Genomic DNA, 20,150 nt, shown 5'->3' with positions numbered 1-20,150 from the left:
GGCAGGAGCTGTGTGCTGGCTCCTACCAGCTCTCCTGGGGGTCTTCGAAGTTCACAGAGTGATTCTGAAGATCTCAAGATGGAAAGAGCTGTAGGTGTGGGAGTGTGTTGTCTGCCTGCTTTGGACTGCTGAGGAGAAGGAAAAGGAGGGCTGCAGGGAGCAGAGCTCATTAAACAAGAGAGCTGGAAGGCAACCAGGCAGAAGGTGAGGATGACTTGGGATGGTTGAAAGGAGAGGATAAAAACTCTGTGCAAACCTGCAGGGAACCGCAGAATTGGATGCAGAATGGCATTAGCTGGCAGAAAGCAAATCTTGGCTGGCACAGCTGTGCTTCTGTCCCTCACAGGAATGCAAACCCACTAAAGTTCAAGAGGGCACTGTGGGCATTCAGACAGTCAGGTGCTTCCACTGAACGAAGTGCAGATGGAGGTTTAATATCCAAGCATTCCAACACTTTCTGAAACATCTGCTTCAGCAGACAGCCACGCCAATGGAGAAAGGACTGGACAGTTCCCAGAGCAAATTATCAGGGCCTAATCCGGTAAGTTCAGCGGATCTGCCTGCCCCTCTGTTCTTGTCTGGGGAATTGTGTGTGTGGCTGAGGCTCTTCCGAGGTGGTCTTTGACTGTGGCCATGGAAAAAAAGTTGGCAGGATGCCTCCCAGTATTGCCTTTGTGCAGCCAGGATAGGGTCTTGATTGCCTCCTAGTTGCAGGACTTCTCGTGTGCTGCTGTTAACTACCAAATGGGTCCGTTTTATTCAGGACCCCATTTTACTGTTGGTAGGTGTTCAGAGTGCCTTGACAACATCTTGCTTAACTGCCTGGAAGCCACAGCTGATAAAGCAGTATCTGTACATGACTCGTTTGCAGGTAAATAACTTGTTTGCTAAATTATGGTCTCACCTTTGAGGACTCAGTGGTAGCTCAGGGCTACATGTGGTGGTGATTTACTGTTGCTATACATACAGTTCCTTCCCAAACTGTGAGTGAAAGGGCTTCCCATGTCCCTCATGGACAGGCTGTGCTGTGCTGTGCCTGCTAATGAGGCTCCTTACCCCAGGCACTGCCATCAGCATCACTGTGGCTCCTAGCCTAACTGCAGCTTTTCCATGGCTTGCTGCTGCTGTTCTTCACTGCATGTGAAGAGCTAAGCCTCATCTTTGAGTTACATTTGGCCCCCTTTTGCCAGAGATAGCCAGATGTTGTAGTGTCTGGCTCTGAGCACAGGCAATTGGGTTGGGTGTAAACAGTTCCCTGCATGCTTACGTGGAAGCTCTGGCAATGCAGTGGACAAGTGAAGGGAGAAAAAATAGCAGCACTGGGTTAATGCCTTCAGGCAAATGCACTGCATTCTGGCCCTTACTGCCTGTATGCTGGGAGAAACGTGACAGTAAAATTCCTATGAAGTTGGCTCTCTTGGCACTCTGCTCTTTGCTCAAGTCCAATAGAGTCTGAGTGGTTGGAGGCAGCAGTTATTGCCCTGCAATTACTGTGAGAGTTCAAGGAGATTTGCTCCCCAACCTGTCTCCCTTCATAGACATCTCCCAGGTTCAGTGCTGATAGGCACCTTGGGGTGATGCTGCCAGGCTCTCGCTGTGATTGGCAAATACTCAAAGCATTCTACTGTCATAAGCAAACATTTATGCTCTGATGAAGGACTTCTGATGGTAGACGTGTCTTCTTTTTGCTTTCCATCTATGTCAAGGTTATTTCTTCAAGCTCAGGGAAAGAGTTTAAAAACCATGACAGAAAACTCTTCTGTCTCACAATTATGGAATGTTGGAGTAGCTGTCAGCTTGCCCAGAGCTCCTGGAAGAATGGCAGTCTTCAAAGGATGGGGATTTTTTGTGAGAGGTTTGTCCTCCTTGCAAATTCCCCACCCTTGGGGCACAATAACTCACCTGTCATTGCCTTCTTGTGACCAAAGATCTATGGAAGTGAGAACTACAATAGCTGCTGTAACCTGTCCCTTTTATTTTGGGGTGCTTTGAACAGTTCTTAAAGGCAGTATGATATCAATATATCAATGTCACTGTTAACACCTGTTGGCTGAAGGCCCTCGGTGAGAATGCTGAGGCTGGGTGAGCATTGCTGGTGCAATGGATATCCTGTTTGCACCTCTGTGCAGCTGAGATTCCAAGGGATAGACACGTGGGAGCATGGAGCAGGTTTCTGAAGGACACAGCAGTGTTCTTGGTGTGAGCCACTGAAGATAGTTTCCATAGGAGGATTACTGACTTGGTTTCCCTGAGTCCCTTCCTACTTGGGTTATTCAATGATTCTATGACCAAACAGTGTTGTGAAGATCATTGAGGAAGGGACTGCAGAAGTCTTGGGACTGCGTTCCCCTGCCCTGAAGCAGAGTGGCTCTGTGCCCCTTCCTATTTTTAGAGTCTTGCCAGTTTCAAAGTATGAGCTGACAGCCAGTTAGTCCACCCTGCCCTGCAAATACATGACCACATGCATCGCTTCCTACTGCCAACAGCACCGTAGCATTTACTTAAGCAGCTTTAGCAAGTACACCTATAGGAAGCAGTGCCTGGCTTCACTCCTGCCGAGCCCTCACTACTTCTGCTTCATGTTCTTTGCCCTTTAAAGTATCTTTCCAGAAATATTACTAATGGGTGCAAAAAAATCATCAAGGACAAAAGAAATATGCTGAGTATAGATTGTGTACCTGATGCCTTCATCGGGAGGGGAGGCTGCAGCCAGCTGAGGAATGCATGCAGGACACATGGAGCATGTCTGGCTCAAGATTGGCATTTCTTTAAATGGGTGTTAAAAACTGTGGGACTGATAATGTGGTTTGCTTCCAGTTTCTCTGGCTGCCAGGGGTATCTGTGAACTTTGTATTGTGCTGATAAACTCTAAGAGTTGTAGTTAATGGTTAACTAAGTCCTGGGCTGCTCTAGGTAGTCTCCTCATGTGGGATGCTTAGTGCTGAGCCGGCAGCATGGCATGGCTTGCATGGAGAGGGAAAGCAAATGTTAGGCTTTGATGTAAAGCCGGCGTGTTCTGTGCACTGACAAGAACAAACACAGAAGGAGGAACCTCCAGTCTGCAGCTGTGCCTGGAGCAAGCTGCTCTGCAGGGTGGGACAGGGCATGGTATTTCTGCTCAGGGGGAGAGGTGCAACCTGGCTGCAAGGTTAGTGCAGCCTGGGGTCATTCGCTGACCCATGGCAAAAGCTCTCTCTGAGGAATGTTCTGTTTTCCCTGGAACACAGTGGTTGCCAGGCAGCGGCTGCCGTTGCTCCAGTGCTAGAGCTGTGGCTGAGGGAGCAGCAGCTCTCCTGCTGTCGTCTGCTCTGCGTGCTAGTGCTGGGTGAACAGCAGCTCTGGGAGCCTTGACCAGAAGCCTGTCCTCCTCCGGAGGCAGATGAGGCTGCTTCTCCTGCAGCTGGCTCTGCTTTGAATCTGGATTCGGCTCAAGAACGTATTACAGCAGTGACACTTGAGCAAGGAAAAGGGAGAGAGGGAGAGAAGACGTGTAGGAGACACACGGGATCAGGGAATCACCCACCATCTACAGAGTTGGGCAGATAGAGCTGGCCATCGATTGGGCACTTCCTTCAGCGTCACGGGGCGGGTTTCCTTTCCAAGGAGGGTGTTTCCATCCCCTGTGTCATCTGTTTTGGCTATAAAAGCCTGTACTCAAGCGTCTGCAATTCAAACACCAAAATGGAGATGAACAGAGGAAAGCAGGAGAGCTCCAGCGTGGAGGAAGGCAGGAAGGGGGTAAGCGTGGCAGATGGTTCTCAGCTCTGCTTCCTATGGGGTGCCCAGCAAGCTTCGGGCTGTGCAGGTTTGTAGTGGAAGGAGACCCAAGACCTCTGCTGGGTACCTGCAGCTGATCTCAGAGGGAGAGCAGAGATCTGTATGTTCTTGAACCCTGTTTGCTGCAGCACAGCCTTGCACCGAGTCTCCGGATTCGCTCTGTGCATCTGACCTTACCATGCAGCTCTGTGAAATTCCCCTTCTGCGTGTGTGTGTGTGTGTGTTTCCTATTCTGCATCCTAATCCTTTTTAGGCTGCAGAAGTTTCTGGATGAGGGCCACCTTGCAAAGCAGCATTTGTGGGTTTTTGCACAACGCGTTGCTCCTGCATGCCAAAGGTTTTCCTAAAAGTGATGTGTTCATGTAATTGACACCAGCAGCTCTTCTGAGCTCTGGGGATTTGCTTAACGCCAGTGAGACAGCCTGGTTTTCATCACCACTGCAAGCGTGTCAACAGTCTGCTGCTAGAAAGTGTTGCTGGAAGCCTCTGCTTCCTCATGCTGCAGAGTGATCAGCTTTTCCACCTCCTGCAGTCTCTGAGAGTGCAGAGCTGTGCAGGGGATTGCAGGAGCTGCGGGGCGATGAGCACTGGCACTGCTGGGGCAAATGTTCAGAGAGGTCCCCCGTGTGGGACCCGAGCTGGGATGTGCAAAACTTGCAGCTGTTAGGACAGTGACAGAAAAAAGTGTGGGCTGAGGCCAGAACAGCAGCTGAATGCTTGCAGAAAGCCTCTATGGTGTGTGGTGAGGACAGCGGACAGGAAAGGGGCTTGCTGGTTCACCCAGACTTTGTATTCTTAAAGCTTTCCTCCAGCAGCATCCTGCTTTATTGCACCAACCAACTCCCACGTTGGAAAAAGAATAATTGCATGCAATTCCTTTCTCACTGCGGGGTGGTATTCTAAGTGTGATAACTTGAAAATTGTTCATCATCCAAATGATCCATCAATACCAGGAAAGAGTAGAATGAATTACTGTAATGACTGTGTGCAAATCAAGCAGAACAAAGAGAGTCAGGATGAAAGCAACCAGTTGGGCTTTTGTATGGTAACACAAAGGCACAAATGTGACTGTTAAGGCAGAAGGTGTTTCTGTATTTTTACACAATGCCATTTATGCTTGAAAGCCAAACCTGATTCTGAGGTGTTTGTGTTTTCTTTTTCCTCTGCAGAGAATGACACTTACACTTGCACTGGTAACGCTGATTTCTGCCTTCGGATCATCCTTCCAGTATGGCTACAACGTGTCTGTCATCAACTCTCCAGCTCCGGTAGGTTGGGATGTGGAGCATGATGGAGGAGGAGGTTCACAAGCAGCAAAGTGGAGGAGGAGCTCAGTTACAGCTGTCTGAGGTCCACATGTGGTATCACTGAGCACCTGGGAGTGGTGGTCCCCAGCAGAGGACATAGGTTGTGCTGAGGCTGCATTGAGGCTTTGTGCCCAGCGGGGGTGGGGCATGGGGAATGCCTTCCTTCCTGAGAAGCAGGCAAATCCGACAAGGCAGGATAATTTGTTTTAAATCCCATAAGGCAGGATGACTTTTGTAAGGCAAGGCTTCTCCAGCTCTCCCTTGCATTCCTTTCCTAAGTCAGCCATTCTGATTTTATCAAGACACTTGTTTAAAGTTTTATGGCGTTGATTGTTAGCTTTTGCAGCACAGAAGTTCTGTTTACTGCTAAGCATGCTTCATTATTTCATTCCAGTACATGCAAGACTTCTACAACCGAACCTACATCAACAGGCATGGAGTCCCCATGGACACGAGCTTCCAGACACTGCTGTGGTCCCTCACAGTGTCCATGTATCCCTTGGGTGGCTTCTTTGGGTCACTGATGGTGGGACCTCTGGTCAACAGCTGTGGCCGGTACGTGACAGCAGTGTGGCTCAGATAAGGCTGCCCTCACCGGTTGCTCCAGCTCGATGAGCTCAATGGCATTGCACCACCTTGGTCCTAAAGCAGTCAGCCCAGTGCTGGACTTGGGAATGTGGTGTCTCTCACGTGTAGAATTTATTTGATTCCAGTCTGGTCAAGGCCAGGCTGTGCACTGGGCCCTGAGCCAGGTGGGCAGCAGTGGTGAAAGTCCTGGGAGCTGGGTGAAGGCCTCGGCCACTCACATTTCCTGAGCTTTCTTCATTCCCTGCAGGAAAAATGGGACAATGGACATTTTGGGAGGGGACGGCAGCTCCTCTGGGTTTTAAGCAGTGTAACACAAGGGTCTATCTGCTGTGGGGGGGTCTTAGAAAAATAAACGGATTCCATCTCTCTGTTACTTCACAGAAAAGGCACCTTGCTGATAAACAACCTCTTCTCCATCGTTGCTGCAGTCCTCATGGGAACCTCAGAGATGGCAAAAACCTTTGAAGTAATCATCGTCTCCCGTGTTATCGTGGGAATATATGCTGGTAAGTGAGAGGTTGGGTGGGCAGGAAATCTGATACTCTTTGCTGTGTAAAGGTCTTTGCACAACATGTGGTTTCACAGGTCGCATATTTTAGCCATACACCTGCATAGCAGTTCTCTGCATGCTGCAGAGGTATCAGATCTCTGGCAGGCAGTGGCAGTGAGGCTTGGGCTGTACAGAGATGTCTGTGGCTGCAGCTGCCCTCTGCAGTCAGCATCTGCTCAGCTCGAGTGCCATCAGGAAGGAAGCCTGCTGTTTTTGCAGGCGTCTCAGAGCAGGTAGGCGGTGCTGGAGCTGCAGTAATGCTCACCTGACAGGCATGGGATGCCAAGCCATGCTGATGAGGGTCCTAACACCACTCAGATTCAATTAATTGGCTTTGGCTTAGCAAGACTGGTGTGCTGCGTGGTTTGGTAGTGAGTTTGGGTATCTGAGAAAATGAACTGGCACAGGGAAACAATGCCATTCTATAACATGCACCAGTTGCAGCTGTTGAGCTAAGGCAGGAAACGTGTCTAGTCTGTTTTGCTTTGATTTCTTGCTCTCTTAAGCCCCACAGCTGCTCTTTGCATTGCTTCTGTGGCTATGGATGGAGCTTGTATGAGGGATCCGTCCAAACAGTTTCAGTTGTGGATAACTGACAGAAGAATCAGAGCTGCCTGCCCTGCCTATGGGAGGGAGGCTGATGAATCAAGCCAGTCTGGGGCTCCTTTAGGATCCTGGCATTGTTCCTCCTTGCAAAAGGAACAGCCCTGCAGCTGGGAGCACCACCAAGAGCCCTTCTGTGATAGACATTGATCAGCATAGTTCTGCAAAATGATCCAGTGTTAACTGGAGGCACTGTTCTACAAGTCACTGCTAGCACATTTTTATGAGGGCAATTGGAAGGTTTGTTATAGTGTCAACATTAAACACTACACTTCATGAATATTAAACACTACACTTCATGAATTTCATTTTATAATGTTTTCCAGTTGTGTTAATATTTTGTTTCTGTGCCTTTTGGCCTTCAGATAATGTTCTGAACTCCTTTATAACCCCTAGCACTTGAAGGCTGGGAACTTAATTGCCAATGTAAGATAAGAATGATTTGTTCATTTGATTTCTAGAGTTTGGGTTTTACATGCCAAGATTTACAGCATAAGTATGGGAACTGGCAGCTCTCAGGGTTACTGCAGCTAACAATGCTGTGCTCCTGAAGAAAGCAGAAATTCTCCTACCTTTCATTTTGCTTTCCAAACATCCCACAGAAGAGAGAGAAAAACAGCTGTAGTGCACAACTTCTTTCCTTGACATGTATAGCATTAAGTCTTTAGCCACAGCAAAAGGGTTCAAGTGTGAAGCTTCTATATGTCCTGTGGTCTAGCAGGGATCACTTTGATCTCTCAAGGGAAGAAAAAAAGCATCTTACTGCAGATGTTGAGTGTGCTGATGTCAGGCAGCTTCAGGACTGATCTTGTTCTCTGCCTACCAGGTCTGGCCTCCAATGTGGTTCCCATGTTCCTGGGAGAAATGTCCCCCAGAAATCTCAGAGGTGCTATTGGGGTAGTACCGCAGCTCTTCATCACCCTTGGGATCCTCATAGCTCAGATCCTCGGCCTTACCGTGATCCTTGGGAATCCTGAAGGTAAAGACCTAGGTCAGGAAACTCTGTTGGCTGCACGGGGGAAGGATCTCTCGCAGTCATCATCTTGTCTCATTTGTTGCAGGCTGGCCCTTGCTCCTGGGGCTCACTGGGATCCCATCAGCATTTCAGCTCCTTACACTGCCCTTTTTTCCTGAAAGTCCCAGATATCTGCTGATACAAAAGGGCAATGAGGATCAAGCAAGGCAAGGTATGGCATCACCCTTTGCTGGAATGGGGTAGGTCTGACTGTGACATGACAGACAGCAGCCACCAGCGAAGCAAGAAAGCATGAAATCCTTCACTGGCATGTTGTTGGTGGATGCCTTTTTGCAGCATTGCCCCTTTGCTTCTATGAATCCCTGACTTCCCATCCCAGGAGCGGCACTCCTGTCCTGGGTTGTATTGTTGTGTTTTAAAGAAGGAGAGCTTCCTGGGTCTGTAACACACCTTCCTCTCCCAACCAGCTCTGCAGCGTTTGAGAGGTTGGGACAATGTGGATGATGAGATTGAAGAAATGCGCCAAGAAGACAAGTCAGAAAAGGAAGAGGGACACCTCTCTGTATTGACCCTGTGCACCTTCAGAGGCCTGCGCTGGCAGCTCATCTCTATCATCATCATGATGATGGGCCAGCAGCTCTCGGGGGTCAACGCAGTGAGTAACAACGGGGTGGGACTTGATGTGGGGCAACACAAGATCTGAAAACTAGGAGACAGGAGTACTCCCTTCATCAGGGACACTGGTTCTGGGTGATGTTATGGGAGAATCACCCTGAACTGTACCTAACTGATGTGCTTGTGGTCCTGAGTCCAGCTGTCCTGTCAAGATAGCTGGGTTGTTTTTGGAGTGAGGGGCTTAACACCCAAGCTCTGGATCTTAACACCCAAGTTTCCAGTACTGAAACAAGTTTTGAGTTCCTGTGTACCACTTCTAGGACTGGAAATGCAGCCAGAATAGGATTTCTGTGCTCTGCTTCTGACCACGTTTAAACACAATTGGTTTTGCTGCAGATCTTCTACTACGCGGACAGAATCTTCCTGTCAGCAGGTGTGGATGCCAACAGTGCTCAGTATGTCACCGTGTCGATAGGTGCCATCAACGTTCTCATGACTTTCCTTGCTGTAAGTTTGTGTTAGGGGATCTCTGAGCCTCAGAAGTTTTGAATGTCTGGTTTCCAGACTGCTCTGCCCTCCTCTTGCTGTGCAGAGTCCCCATGCAGCACTCCCCTACAGCTCTCACTGGAGCTGGGTACCAAAAGAGGCGTGCCCAGCTTTTTGCAGCTCCTGAGTGACTTGCTATTCACAAAACGTTAGCAAATGTTCACTGAATTTCTTAATAGCCAAATATTGCCTTAATAGAATTGGCCAGAATAAAGCTCTGTGCTTTATTTGATCTCTTACCCTCTTCTGTCTCTGTCAGGTTTTTATTGTAGAGTCCTTGGGGAGGAGAATCCTGCTACTTGCTGGATTTGGGTTGTGCTGTGGCTCCTGTGCAGTGCTGACTTTGGCCCTCAACCTCCAGGTATGTAGATGCATCACCCTGCTGCTCCAGGTGTATTTTGGAGTTGGTGTGGGAGGTCTCTCAGTACCTGCATACCTACCCAAAGTGAACCCAGGCAGAGCCGTGATCCTGCTGTGTGGATGTTCCTCCCAGTCTGTCATGTTCATCCCTGTTGCTTCCTCTTGTTGGGAGCAAGGATGGTATGCAGAGCACGTGCTCAGAGGCTTGGTGTGTCCGCCTGGGCTGAGCTGACAGTAGGGGATGACTTCTGAACACTCCCAAATCTTGCTTCAAACAACTCCCTGAATGTGTTGGTGGCTTTGAGGTGAGAACCAACTCTAACTCCTGATGAACTTCTTCACAGAATACTGTCTCCTGGATGTCCTACCTCAGCATAGCGTGCGTCATCATTTACATCATCGGACATGCTATTGGAGCCAGTGAGTGCACAAGCTAGTCCAGTCCCCTCCACAGGTTGAGTAAAGGCAAGCATTACACTGAGCATCAAACTAAGAGCTCTGTGGGGCTGATGTCAGGAGGTCAGATTTCTCCTGTGCAGCCATGCACCTGGCTGATGGTCAGCTCAATTGGTGCTCCAGTCATTGCAGTGCCTGTGAGGCAGAGGAGCGTGTGGCTTTCAAGAGGAAAAGCCAAGACACCACTGAATTTGTACTTGAGATGTACAGTGAGATCTTGAGCAAAGCTGTGTTGAGATTGGTGAGCCCTACCAGCTGGGCTGCGATGCTGTATACTTTTGTCTGTAGGAATGCCTTTGGGATTTCCATACATGCAACTTTTCCAGGTCCAATCCCCTTTGTGATGATCACTGAGATGTTCCTGCAGTCGTCCCGGCCTGCTGCCTTCATGGTAGGGGGATCTGTGCACTGGCTCTGCAACTTCACTGTGGGACTCGTGTTCCTCTACATGGAGGTAAGGAGTGAGCAGAGGGTGGCACACAGCTCAAAATCAGTGATCTCTGGGTCACCAGTTCACACTGATCCTAGTAGAAGTGACCTGTAATTTGCTGTAATGACTGATTTTAGCTTGTGCAAGGGGAACTGGTGAGTTAACTTGAACTTGTGTGACAGATCTTCACCCTGAGACATCTTTTCCAGTAAATCCATGGTGGTTTCCAATAAATCCATCCTGGTGGTATCAGAAGACAGAATCCTGAACCACTCCTAGTTTGAGTTGTTCCACTTGAAGTATGTTTATAGCTATTTATTTATAGCAATTGCAGGGTTGAGCATGTCCAAGCATGTACCAAACACAACTGGAGTATTGTCCTGACCCTTGTTGTCATCCTTCATTGTTTCAGGCTGGACTGGGGGCCTACTGCTTCCTCATCTTCTGTGGTATATGCCTCGCCACCATGGTATACATCTTCTTCATTGTTCCTGAGACAAAGAACAAAACCTTCATGGAAATCAACAGGATCATGGCCAGGAGGAACAAGGTGAAGATTCATACAGAGGCAGAACAGATGATGGATTTGCAGACCATCCCAGGAATGAAGGCAGACAAGCCAGAAGTTTTGGGCAGTGAGCTGTGACACAACCCAGTGCTTGACCTGGCCCAGGTGTTTTCCAGGATCTGATCAGTGGAAGAACATGGCTCAGTACTGACCTTCATTCAGACTTCCTGCACAACTCCCACAGAAGTTTTCAAATAAGCCTTTATTGTGTTCTAAGGCTGTTTTCATTATGAGTAATTAGTAGGACCACCCTGCTTTGTGGCACAGTGACTTCAGAGGCAAACTCTCCATTCCTTCTATTTGTCAATAGAAAAAGGCAATGCCTGCAGTCAGCTTGGAACTGATGTCATGGTGTGGTACACGTCCCTTATGTCCTGACTGACCCATCTCAGGTGGCATGGAACAGCACTTGAGCTGGGTTTTGGTCAGTTGCGTGCAAGGAGTTCACTGCATTCCTTGAACATGAATTTGAGAGTCCAGCATAAGTGAGGACAGGCCTGTGGTGCTTGGTATTCTGAGTGGAGAGTGTGACAGATGCACCAGGGTGCTCGGTTAGATGGCATTTATCCTGTCACCTACTGCCCTCCTGTTGTGTGCAAGGGACCGTAAGACTGGAAATACACTTGGCTTTAATCTCACCCCCACCCTGCTCACCAGACAGACTCCTGGAGAGCTAACTGTTGCTGGTGAGTCCTTCCAGGGCCTTACTCTAGAGCTTAAGAGTGTTCCATTGGCCCGGTGCTTATTCATGGGCTGCTGATACCCAGATGTTCCTGTGGCACTCCAGTCTTTGGGAATAGCTCCTTTTGTTCCCTGGAGCTCACACATCAGCTGCCAAAGAGTTTCAGCCCCTCTCCTAATCCTTTAATAGCCCCCAGAGGTGTGCTCTGTGTACATGAGTCAGGTAGAGCTCATTCATTCTCAGAGATGTGTGAACTCTGTGTGCTGGGGTCAGGTTCAGGCAGGTTGCTGTGCAGTGACCACGGGTCTGCATTTCCAAGCATGTCCAGATCTGCCTTTTAAGCACCTCAGTGTGAGATACTACTGATAGTTTTTGAAGAATTAATTTCTCAGGGACCTGGCTTCTTGAAGAAGTTCTCAGGTGGTTTAATGCTTGCTCCTTGGTTCCTTCTGGTTGCATCCCTAAGAGCACAGCTCCACCTGAAGGCTGAACTGGTTTGGAGGACTGATTCTGAAGGACAAGAGCTGACTCACCAAGGAAATAAAAGTACACACTGATAAATGGAGGATTTATTAAAGTATTTATTGGTTTAAGGGATTTGGTTTTAATTAACACTACACTATTTAACATGTGGAAATAGAGTTAATTGTTGTGCAAAGTTCCTTTTTGGGAGAAAAAAGCAGAATTATTAAACAGCCTGGGATGGACTTCGGTGATAGCCCTTCATGTGATGTACTTCAACTAAGGAAACAGGTTTCACACAGGCCCTCAGTCTTGTCTTATGATGTGCACCTGTTGCAAAAGAAGCTGCTCCCATGCTCTGCCTCCATCCACTGACACCAAAGACTTGTCATGGAGCAAAGCACAGTGACTGTGTGGGAGCCACGCTGCCCTTTGCATATGCTTTCCTATGTGATACACCTGCAGGAGTGGTGACTTGGTGATAAATGGGAATAAAATGGTGCAGGAAAGGAGCTCAGAATGGAGACAGGATGTTGGAGGTGAGAAAAGTTTGGCTTGACAGAGTGGTACCTCCAACTGAAGAGAGTGGCACTTGGGATAGGAAAGGAAGGTCTGTGGGTGGAAATATTAACCTAGTAATGGGAGGGATGTGCAGAAACAAGGTGTGAACTGTGCTCCGTTCTTTGCCTCTGTCCCACTGACTGGTGGAGGCTTTGCCACCCCATACCTGCTTGGCAAGCAGCCTGGAGCTCTAAGCAGCTGCCTACTGACCCTATATAAAATAAAAGAGGAAACAAGCAATTAACCTAAAACAGATGGAGCAAGCTTTCGTTCCTCAGCTTCTTCAGGGAGCAGCTTGGATTCTTCAGCTGCTTAAAAAATACATATATTGGGGTCACTGACAGCTGGTGTCAGCCTCCAGCACTACCCCCCCGAAGAGGATCATGGGGGTTTCCCCCCATGCAATGACATCTCCCTTCAGGTTTCCTGCTTTGCACAGTGCAAGTGCCCGAACGTCTGCAGGGCTGAGGACTTGGCTCCACAGGTTCACATGTGTCATCCACCCTGCAAATCCATTGGAAAATGTCCCAAGAAGAGTGTCTCTGTCCTTCCCAAGTACAAGCATCCCTCCAGCCTGGCTCACATAGCCTTTCTGGATGCTCTTTGGATCACCAGCAGCTCCATTGAGCCACAGACTTGCTATTCCAGACTGGGAAGCCCATGCCATGCAGTAATGCAGCCAGTCCTGTGCCTTGTGGTACAGAGGGAAGCTGATGAAGTGGCCTCCTATCCACAGTCCCACATCTGTTCCCGTGGTCATCACCAGCTCGTTGTCTCTCTCCCTTGTGGAGTAGGAGAAAACAGTCTGAGTGCCCGTGTGCTGGGCTTGTGTCCAGAAGCACAGGGTGAAGGCTTGGAGAGACATCTCACGGCGGGGGCGAACCTCCACAAAGCTCTCAATGTTTTCCATGGGGAAGTAGAAAGCTGGGGAAGTGCTGGATGTCATACCTGAAATGATCAAGAAGCTGTTAGTTTTCTCTGGTGCTTATAGGTGAGCCCAGATCCTACAGAATACACGTTGTCAGGGGCTGCCTCAGCCATGGTTTATTAGCTTGGCTCCCTCACCCAACTCTTGGGAAAAATCCTTTCTTTTTTTTTCCCCCTTCCTTTCTTTGTTCCTGTCTTTTGTAAAACGAAGTGTGATTATTTATCCTGGGGGAGCAGTGAGCTTTAATGCCTCTGTTTGTAAACCTGTGCTTACACGTTGCAGGACAAGCTGCAGTCGCTGGGAGAGGTGTGAGATTTGGGTGAGGCTTAAGGATGCTGTAGCTCATGGAAGTCTTCCAGTTGGCCGAGGCATGGAACAAGATTCTGCCTGCATGTATCAGTACCAAACCTGTTAACGATGTAGGCCATCAAGAACAGCAGGCCTGGGCTGTTCTTGGAAGGAAAGCTGGACTTGGGAACAGAGCACTTCTTACCTGCGTGGCTCGCTCCATTCAGGATCTCTTTCTTCATGTCTTGGAGCTGCATCTGGATTTGTTCCAGTTTGAGGCCGAATTCTTCTGGCTGGCATTGTTCTAGAGCAGTGAGACAGATGGGCTTACCGACAGCCGGGAGCTACGCGCGGTAGTTCTGCTTGCCAGTTAGCAGGAGCTTTGGAGGAAACCTTTGTTATAAAGTGCATCGCTCTGATCACAGCACTTGGCTCATCGGCCATGGCAGAGCTGTTTGTACACCAATTTGTGTGCTTCACACCCATGCAGAAGCAGGTACACTCAACCTACTGCTTGTGCAGTGCCACAGAGCAACGCTGATCCCGGGCTGTGGGACACACCGCTGCACCAAAACTGCTGCCCCAGCATCAGAAGCAAGATGCATGGCAGGGGACTGCAATCGCAGCTTTGCCTAATTGAAATGCTTTGCAGCCCAGCTCCTTCCTGCCCCGTACCTTGTCTGGGCCTGGCTGGGAAGGAGGCTTCCACCACACGGCCATGCAGGGGCTGTGCGTGCCGGTAGTCGTTGCGCAGCGTCCTGTTGTGCCAGTCCAGCAAGCTGCTCTCCAGGAGGCCGATCTGGGGGAGGGCAGCTTTGTTAGGAGGGCAGCGGGACCGAGGGTTTAGCCTAGAAGTGCAGGGCAGGTCCTGCAGCTGGGGGTTAAACAGCAGGGTCTCCCCCTGAGCATTGGCAAGGGGAGGGAGCAGCACAGCACGTCGAGGCTCTTATCAGCAAAGTCGTGCTGATGATTTTACCTGAAGGAAGTTACTTTAAGCGTTATGCATGGATGCAATTATTCTCTGGTGTACTGCCTAATTACAAGTGCCCACTAATGCCTTCCTCAGCACAAGAGATCTCTTTTTTTAAGCTGAAATGCAGTCATCCTCCACTGCTGTCATCTCCACTTGACCTTGTTCTCCTGGAAACAAATTTGATGCTTTCTTTTTGCCCTTACAGAAGACGAACTGCTCTGCAAGGCTCACCGCTAAGCTCACTTTACTGGTGCTATTTTTCTCTGCCAAAGCTTTTGTGCTGACAGGGCAGATGGAGGGCAGAGCTGGGCGTCCTGCCGTGCAGCACCATCCAGCTGCTGGCTCTGAGCACGAGGACCTGCACACAACGAGCTCCTCAGCTGTAACTCAGGCAGAGCAGAGATGAACCCCCCAGTGTACAGCCAAAATGCACAAAGAAAAATAACCACTTCTCTAGAAATGTGCCAATTATTCTGCAATGATTTTAATGCTGTGAATGGATCATTTATGGTTTGGTTTTTTTTCCCTCGACTCCTTCTTTTGCAGTACTTTTCATCTTGTTGACTCTGGCTGGTCTCTTTAGGGCTTCATCATGGCTGAGCAGCTGAGCAGAGCTTGCCAGATGTCAGGTCTAATAGCCACCAGTAATTCCAGTTGCTTTGGAGCCTATCCCTAAAGCCCTATGAAAGATGCCCCAGTAGTTCTGTCAGGCTCTTCTCTAGGTCACTGGAGAATGGAGAAAGAAACTGGTGTGGAAGGAAAGCGTGGAGGAAGGAGAAGCTGCTGTGGCTGCTGAGCTGCCCTCGGGTACCTGTGCATGTGACAGGACGATGGGAGAGTCGAAGATGGTCCAGGTGACGCTCTCGGAGCAGGGCGGGGTTGTGAGCGAGCCCTGGTACCTGTAGAAGTGTGAAAGGTTTTCTGGCAGCATGGCTTGGACATCCAGAGAGGTGAGTGTGGTTGACTGACCTCAAAGGGAAACAGAGGCAGGGTTAGTGAGCAAAGCAGCAGGGCTGACCCCAGCCCCAGTACGTATGTGGTGGCTTAGAAAGCATCGAGGATGGAGAAGGGCAACCCCAGCTCTTACCTGCAAACCTGATTTTTGCCAATTTGGAAATGAATTCACTGTAGTAGGTATTCTCCAGGTGTCCTTCCTAAAGACAGCATAGAAAGTTTAAAGATTGCTGAGCTGCCTGGCCTTTGGTAGCACTGCTTAGCCTTGATATCATGTAGGCTGGGCACGTAGCCCTACTGCAGGCAGCTGGACCGTCCCCAGTGTGGCTGTGGGATGAACAGTGACCATGAGCAGTGATCATTACTCAGCTTCGTAAGGGTCAGACCTACCACATACAAGAAGGCAAGCACTGCCAGTCCATTGGGCTTGTCTTTGGCTTCTTCAAAGCTTGAGTAGTCAACAGAGTTGTAATGGACGATGTGCAGCTGCCAGGAGAGAGATAGAACCATGGAGCAAGAGGTGACAAAAGATTTCCTCATCCTCAGCACCCTGAAGGACTACATGCCAACCCCCCCATCCCTCCAGCCCCCTTTGCAGGTACCTCTGCCACGTATCTCATTCCATCCAGAGTGTGCTCAGAGCCACTGGTCTCCAGGTCTAGGCCTCCCCAGTGCAGGTGCATCTGCACTGCAGTGTAGGGGCGTGGGAGCCCACGGGAGATGGACAGGGTGGGTGGCAAATCGATCTGGACTGAAAAACAGGATTGGAGATGGGCATGAGTTCAGAGCTGGTTGTGCTAGCTGTGTCTGCAGGGTTTTTCCTAGCTGGGCAGCTCTAGGTTTTTACTCAGGCACCAATAAAAATGCTTTAATGTTTGTTCTTGGCATAGTACATCACATCTTGCTGAGCTCTGCATGCATTCATTAATGTCTTTATTCCCAGGCAGAACAGAGGAGTAAGAAATCAGCCAAGTGACTGCCTCACCTAACCTGTCACCATCACTTTCCATGCTCTGGGATGTGCATCTCCTTGGGACAGGTATGCAGGGCCAGAGCCCCACGAACCTGCTGTGCTGGGGCTGGGGGAGCAATGCGGGCAGAGCTCTTGCTTTCTCTGTGAAGGGCATTCACAACGGGACTACAAAAAATGGGTCTGCTGTTGGTGTACTGCCACAAATCATATATTGTGGTGCTAAACACGTCGAATTGAATATTGCACACGGAGAACTGCCTCATCCAGGAGAAAGCCTAGAGCACATTATGAAATAGCAACTCTCCTTGCTGAAGAGCACACCGTTACTCACAGCGTGGGTCAGAGGTTTCTTTTGTTTGTTAACTGTTGACAGCCAGACAAGGTGAGAATGTAATTCCACATGATATCCCAAGGAGTCTGCAGTGCAGAGTGAGTGCTTACCTTGCTTTTTACATTAGATTCCTGCTGAGTGATTTCCATTACGATTTCCTTGTGGAATATTGTCATCCTGTCTTCCCCCACTGAAGTCAGTGGGAAAAGTGAGCCTGTCTTCATGGGGGCTGCACATACAGACTGTCATCAGCTTGTGCTGTATGACCCACACATCAGTGTTGTGATGTTAACAGGATAATGGGGGGGATACACACACGTGCAGTCAGAGATGTGAATGCTAAACCTGCAGAGCTGGTGCACAGGCAGTTGGGCAGCGCTGGTAGGGGAGCTCAGTGAACAGAGGATTTGTGTGGGGGACAAACAGGAGTGCTGTTCATGGCAGACTTTAGAAATATGATCACAGCAGTCTCTCTCTGAAGACAGCATCTCTCATCCCTCCAGCTCCTTGCTCTCCCTCTCTATTGATTTCTCTAAGCAGCAGAGAGAAGAAAGGACCATTGAGGGGGGGGAGGATTAGAGAGCAACTGGGCCCTTCATGTTCCAGATGCCATGAAAGCACTCAGGCCCCCTGAAGCAGTTGTCAGCCAGTTCTTCTCTCACTGCTAATCTGTAGTCCAAAAGCATTATCCCACCACCACCAGCTGATGAATTATTTAGGTAATGAATTACACTCCAGCAGCATCCAGCACCTCCTAATGGCAAAGCCTAGCTCAGAGGCCTGGTGTGGCCAAAGGCAAGGCACTGAGCCCAGGCAGTGCTCCAGCTTCCCTTCCTGAGGGCTGAACACCAACCCATGGCTTGAAGGGTGGACAACTGCTCACTGTGACTATACAGAATGTAGTGTCAGATGCAAGCTCACTGCTGAGCTGCAGATCTATTCCATCACTTCTGCTTCCTACTGCACAAAGGCAAAGGATCTGTTTTGTGGATGCAGAGAGGAGCGAGTAAACACCACTTGTTCCTTCAGTACTGCAGTTGTCAATACAATGAAAGAAGGGGCCCATCTGCCACACTCCAGCTGCCTTCCATCCCTGTTTGATGTCTAATGGACAGTACCTTGCAGAGATGCCACTGCCTCTCATTTATCTGGTTTATGGGTGCATTTCTGGAAAGCTTTCCTGTGTGATTGGGGAAAAGAGCATAGGAATAAGTGAGATGGCAGAGCGAAGGAGGGCAAGTTCAAAAACGAACAGCATTTCAATTGGCCAATAATCTTTTCCTGCAGTGGTGCAAATCAGATGTTCTCCCAGAGCCATCTGCTCAGCAGGTGCAGGGCTCTTACAGAGGCCTGGACAAAGGCTGGGGCTTCTGGCCAGCCCTATCATTAACAACATCTGTGTTTCTAAAAATGCACGCCTTGGCTTTGTTGCCAGCATCCCCCAGGTCACAGCAGCAGCGTGTGGGTCAGGGCAGGGACCGCTGCCTCCTGCAAAGCGCATCTGAAGGGAACTGAGTGCTGCATGTCCTCCAGCACTGAGCTCCTCCTTTCAGGCAGGATCTGAACCCGCTCCCATGGCCTTACCCGAGTGCCCATTGTTGGTCATGGTGCAGTGTCCCTGCAGTGGCTGGCTGTACCCGCTGAGCTCCAGCTGCAGCAGCTGTGCATTGTGCACCACCTTCTTCCTCTGGATGTCAATGGGGGACTGGTGCTTGCCAGCACAAGCAGCAAAGTGCAGCCCCCAGTGCTCTTCGTCCAGCTCGCCCTCTGTGTGGAGAAGCACACAGGTTATTAGCACGTGGTGGGAGATGCTGTTGGCTCAGGAGTCAGCAAATAGACAGTATTTTGTCTGCAGGACTGCTGAGCTGCAAAGTGTGATGAAGCCTGCCTCGTGGTAACAACACACTGCCCTCACATGTGGAGGAGGTGAGTGCATGGCAGAGCAGCTGTGTGGGCTCCTGTCCTCAATCCAGTAGCTCTGAGCCTCCAAACTCCACCTGGAATCCTTCCTGCAGAGGTCTGAGCACTGCTGGAACTGCTCACAACTGCCTCAACCCATCAGGGCTGTTTGCACTCTCTATAGTGCTGTATTTAAGATCTTAAGACTGTGCAGGAATTTTGATGCCATCTCTGTCCTGGCTGTAAATGACAACACCAGGGGTTGACTTTCTCTCCTTGCATCCCTCCAGTATTGCCACATATCCATCACTGTTAGGGTCCTGTCTGTCTGAGACAACCCACGCTACAGCCAGAGAATCATCAGCAAGTACCTGTATCCTCACTGCATGCAAATCCTGCAGTGAAGGGTTGGAAGGAGAGGTGATTTGTTACTCCTTGCCTATTTGTCCATATAAGCAAGGTCAATTTGCAGGTATTTTGCCTCCCACCTTTGGTTTGATGTGGGTTTGGGCGATGCAGGCGCAGGGAAGCACAGCGAAGCTGCTCTGCCATCAGCCAGGGTGCACTGCAGCAGCACATCCCTCAGCAGCCCCCAGCCCCCAGCTGGGGCCCCAGCCTCAGCACGGTCCTTCGCTTCACTGAGCTCTGCAAACGAGCCCCTGAAGCAATTAACAATGGCAGGACATTCCACGGGGTCTATAAGTACAGAGATGAGCCCCTTGTTTGCGATCTGTACAGTCAAACAAGGAGTGAGCAGTAGGTAGTGCTTTTCCTTCCAGCTTTAGATATCATAAAGGTTTTCCCACTCATCTGAGCCCGTCCATCTGCCAACCCCAACACCGCGTCCTTGCAGCTCAGAGCAGCACAAAGCCCGAGGACGGCTTCCAAGACACACAGTCGTCAATAAAGCGGAATGAATTAGCTGCTCGCTGGAGAGCTCCCACTAACAAAAGGAGCAGCAAGCTGAGTGTTGCCTCTGCAGCACAGAAGGAATGTGAGCGCCTCAGCAAGCTGGCAGCAGCAGCCATCCCAAAGCCACCTCCTTTGTGTTACCTCGGTAGGTCCAGTGCACGGCGTGGGAGCAGCTCAGCAGCTGCAGCAGCATTAGGGCCATTGGGATGCACATCTCTTCCCGCACCTGCAGCCATACCGAGATGGGGAGCACGTGTCTTTAAAAACACCCAGAAAGCAAAAATGCCCATTTCCTCCCAGCTGAGCCCCTCCAGCACCCGTCCCCACACAGGCACTTGGCTCTTTTGAAAATCAGGCTCTGAGGCCTCATTTTGGGGGCCTCCAGGATTATCCTGGAGGTCTTTTCTAACC

The 20,150-nt window shown here is 49.8% G+C and overlaps 2 protein-coding genes across 3 annotated transcripts; one reads left to right on the top strand and one right to left on the bottom strand.

Moving 5' to 3' along the window:
- Positions 1–3,522: 3,522 nt before the first annotated feature.
- LOC136049498 (solute carrier family 2, facilitated glucose transporter member 5-like) lies at positions 3,523–11,105 on the top strand. Of its 2 annotated transcripts, XM_065737795.1 has the most exons (12): positions 3,523–3,738; positions 4,947–5,045; positions 5,479–5,639; positions 6,054–6,178; positions 7,652–7,804; positions 7,887–8,012; positions 8,269–8,456; positions 8,813–8,923; positions 9,222–9,323; positions 9,667–9,742; positions 10,105–10,232; positions 10,621–11,105. In XM_065737795.1, exons 1-12 carry the CDS (start codon positions 3,682–3,684, stop codon positions 10,852–10,854), a joined length of 1,560 nt encoding a protein of 519 aa, XP_065593867.1. In that variant the 5' UTR covers positions 3,523–3,681; the 3' UTR covers positions 10,855–11,105. The 2 variants fall into 2 exon arrangements, with proteins under 2 accessions (XP_065593867.1, XP_065593868.1); XM_065737796.1 differs by lacking the exons at positions 10,105–10,232; positions 10,621–11,105 and adding an exon at positions 9,902–10,061.
- Positions 11,106–12,513: 1,408 nt separating this feature from the next.
- Positions 12,514–19,379, bottom strand: CA6 (carbonic anhydrase 6). Its single transcript, XM_065738270.1, has 9 exons — positions 19,316–19,379; positions 18,513–18,746; positions 16,227–16,375; positions 16,015–16,110; positions 15,758–15,824; positions 15,482–15,639; positions 14,373–14,496; positions 13,903–14,001; positions 12,514–13,429 (listed from the first exon to the last, which is right to left on the bottom strand). The coding sequence occupies exons 1-9, from the start codon at positions 19,377–19,379 to the stop codon at positions 12,816–12,818; spliced, it is 1,605 nt and encodes a 534-aa protein (XP_065594342.1). The 3' UTR covers positions 12,514–12,815.
- Positions 19,380–20,150: the final 771 nt, after the last annotated feature.

This window comes from Cyrtonyx montezumae, unplaced genomic scaffold (assembly GCF_038088225.1).
Source record: "Cyrtonyx montezumae isolate F1298 unplaced genomic scaffold, pur_monq_1.0 scaffold_21, whole genome shotgun sequence".
NCBI lineage: Eukaryota > Metazoa > Chordata > Aves > Galliformes > Odontophoridae > Cyrtonyx > Cyrtonyx montezumae.
The sequence above is the reverse complement of the archived record's forward strand: the minus strand, read 5'-3'. Positions and strand labels throughout refer to the sequence as shown.

Excerpts from the sequence above, each read along its gene's own strand:
- LOC136049498 (XM_065737795.1), top strand. The coding sequence starts at position 3,682 with ATGGAGATGAACAGAGGAAAGCAGGAGAGCTCCAGCGTGGAGGAAGGC. Across the intron at positions 5,046-5,478 it reads TCATCAACTCTCCAGCTCCG|TACATGCAAGACTTCTACAA; the intron begins GTAGGTTGGGAT and ends ATTTCATTCCAG. Across the intron at positions 6,179-7,651 it reads TATCGTGGGAATATATGCTG|GTCTGGCCTCCAATGTGGTT; the intron begins GTAAGTGAGAGG and ends TCTGCCTACCAG.
- CA6 (XM_065738270.1), bottom strand. The coding sequence starts at position 19,379 with ATGGCAGAGCAGCTTCGCTGTGCTTCCCTGCGCCTGCATCGCCCAAAC. Across the intron at positions 16,376-18,512 it reads GACCAACAATGGGCACTCGG|TCCAGATCGATTTGCCACCC; the intron begins GTAAGGCCATGG and ends CCTGTTTTTCAG. Across the intron at positions 15,825-16,014 it reads TGCTTGCCTTCTTGTATGTG|GAAGGACACCTGGAGAATAC; the intron begins GTAGGTCTGACC and ends TGCTGTCTTTAG.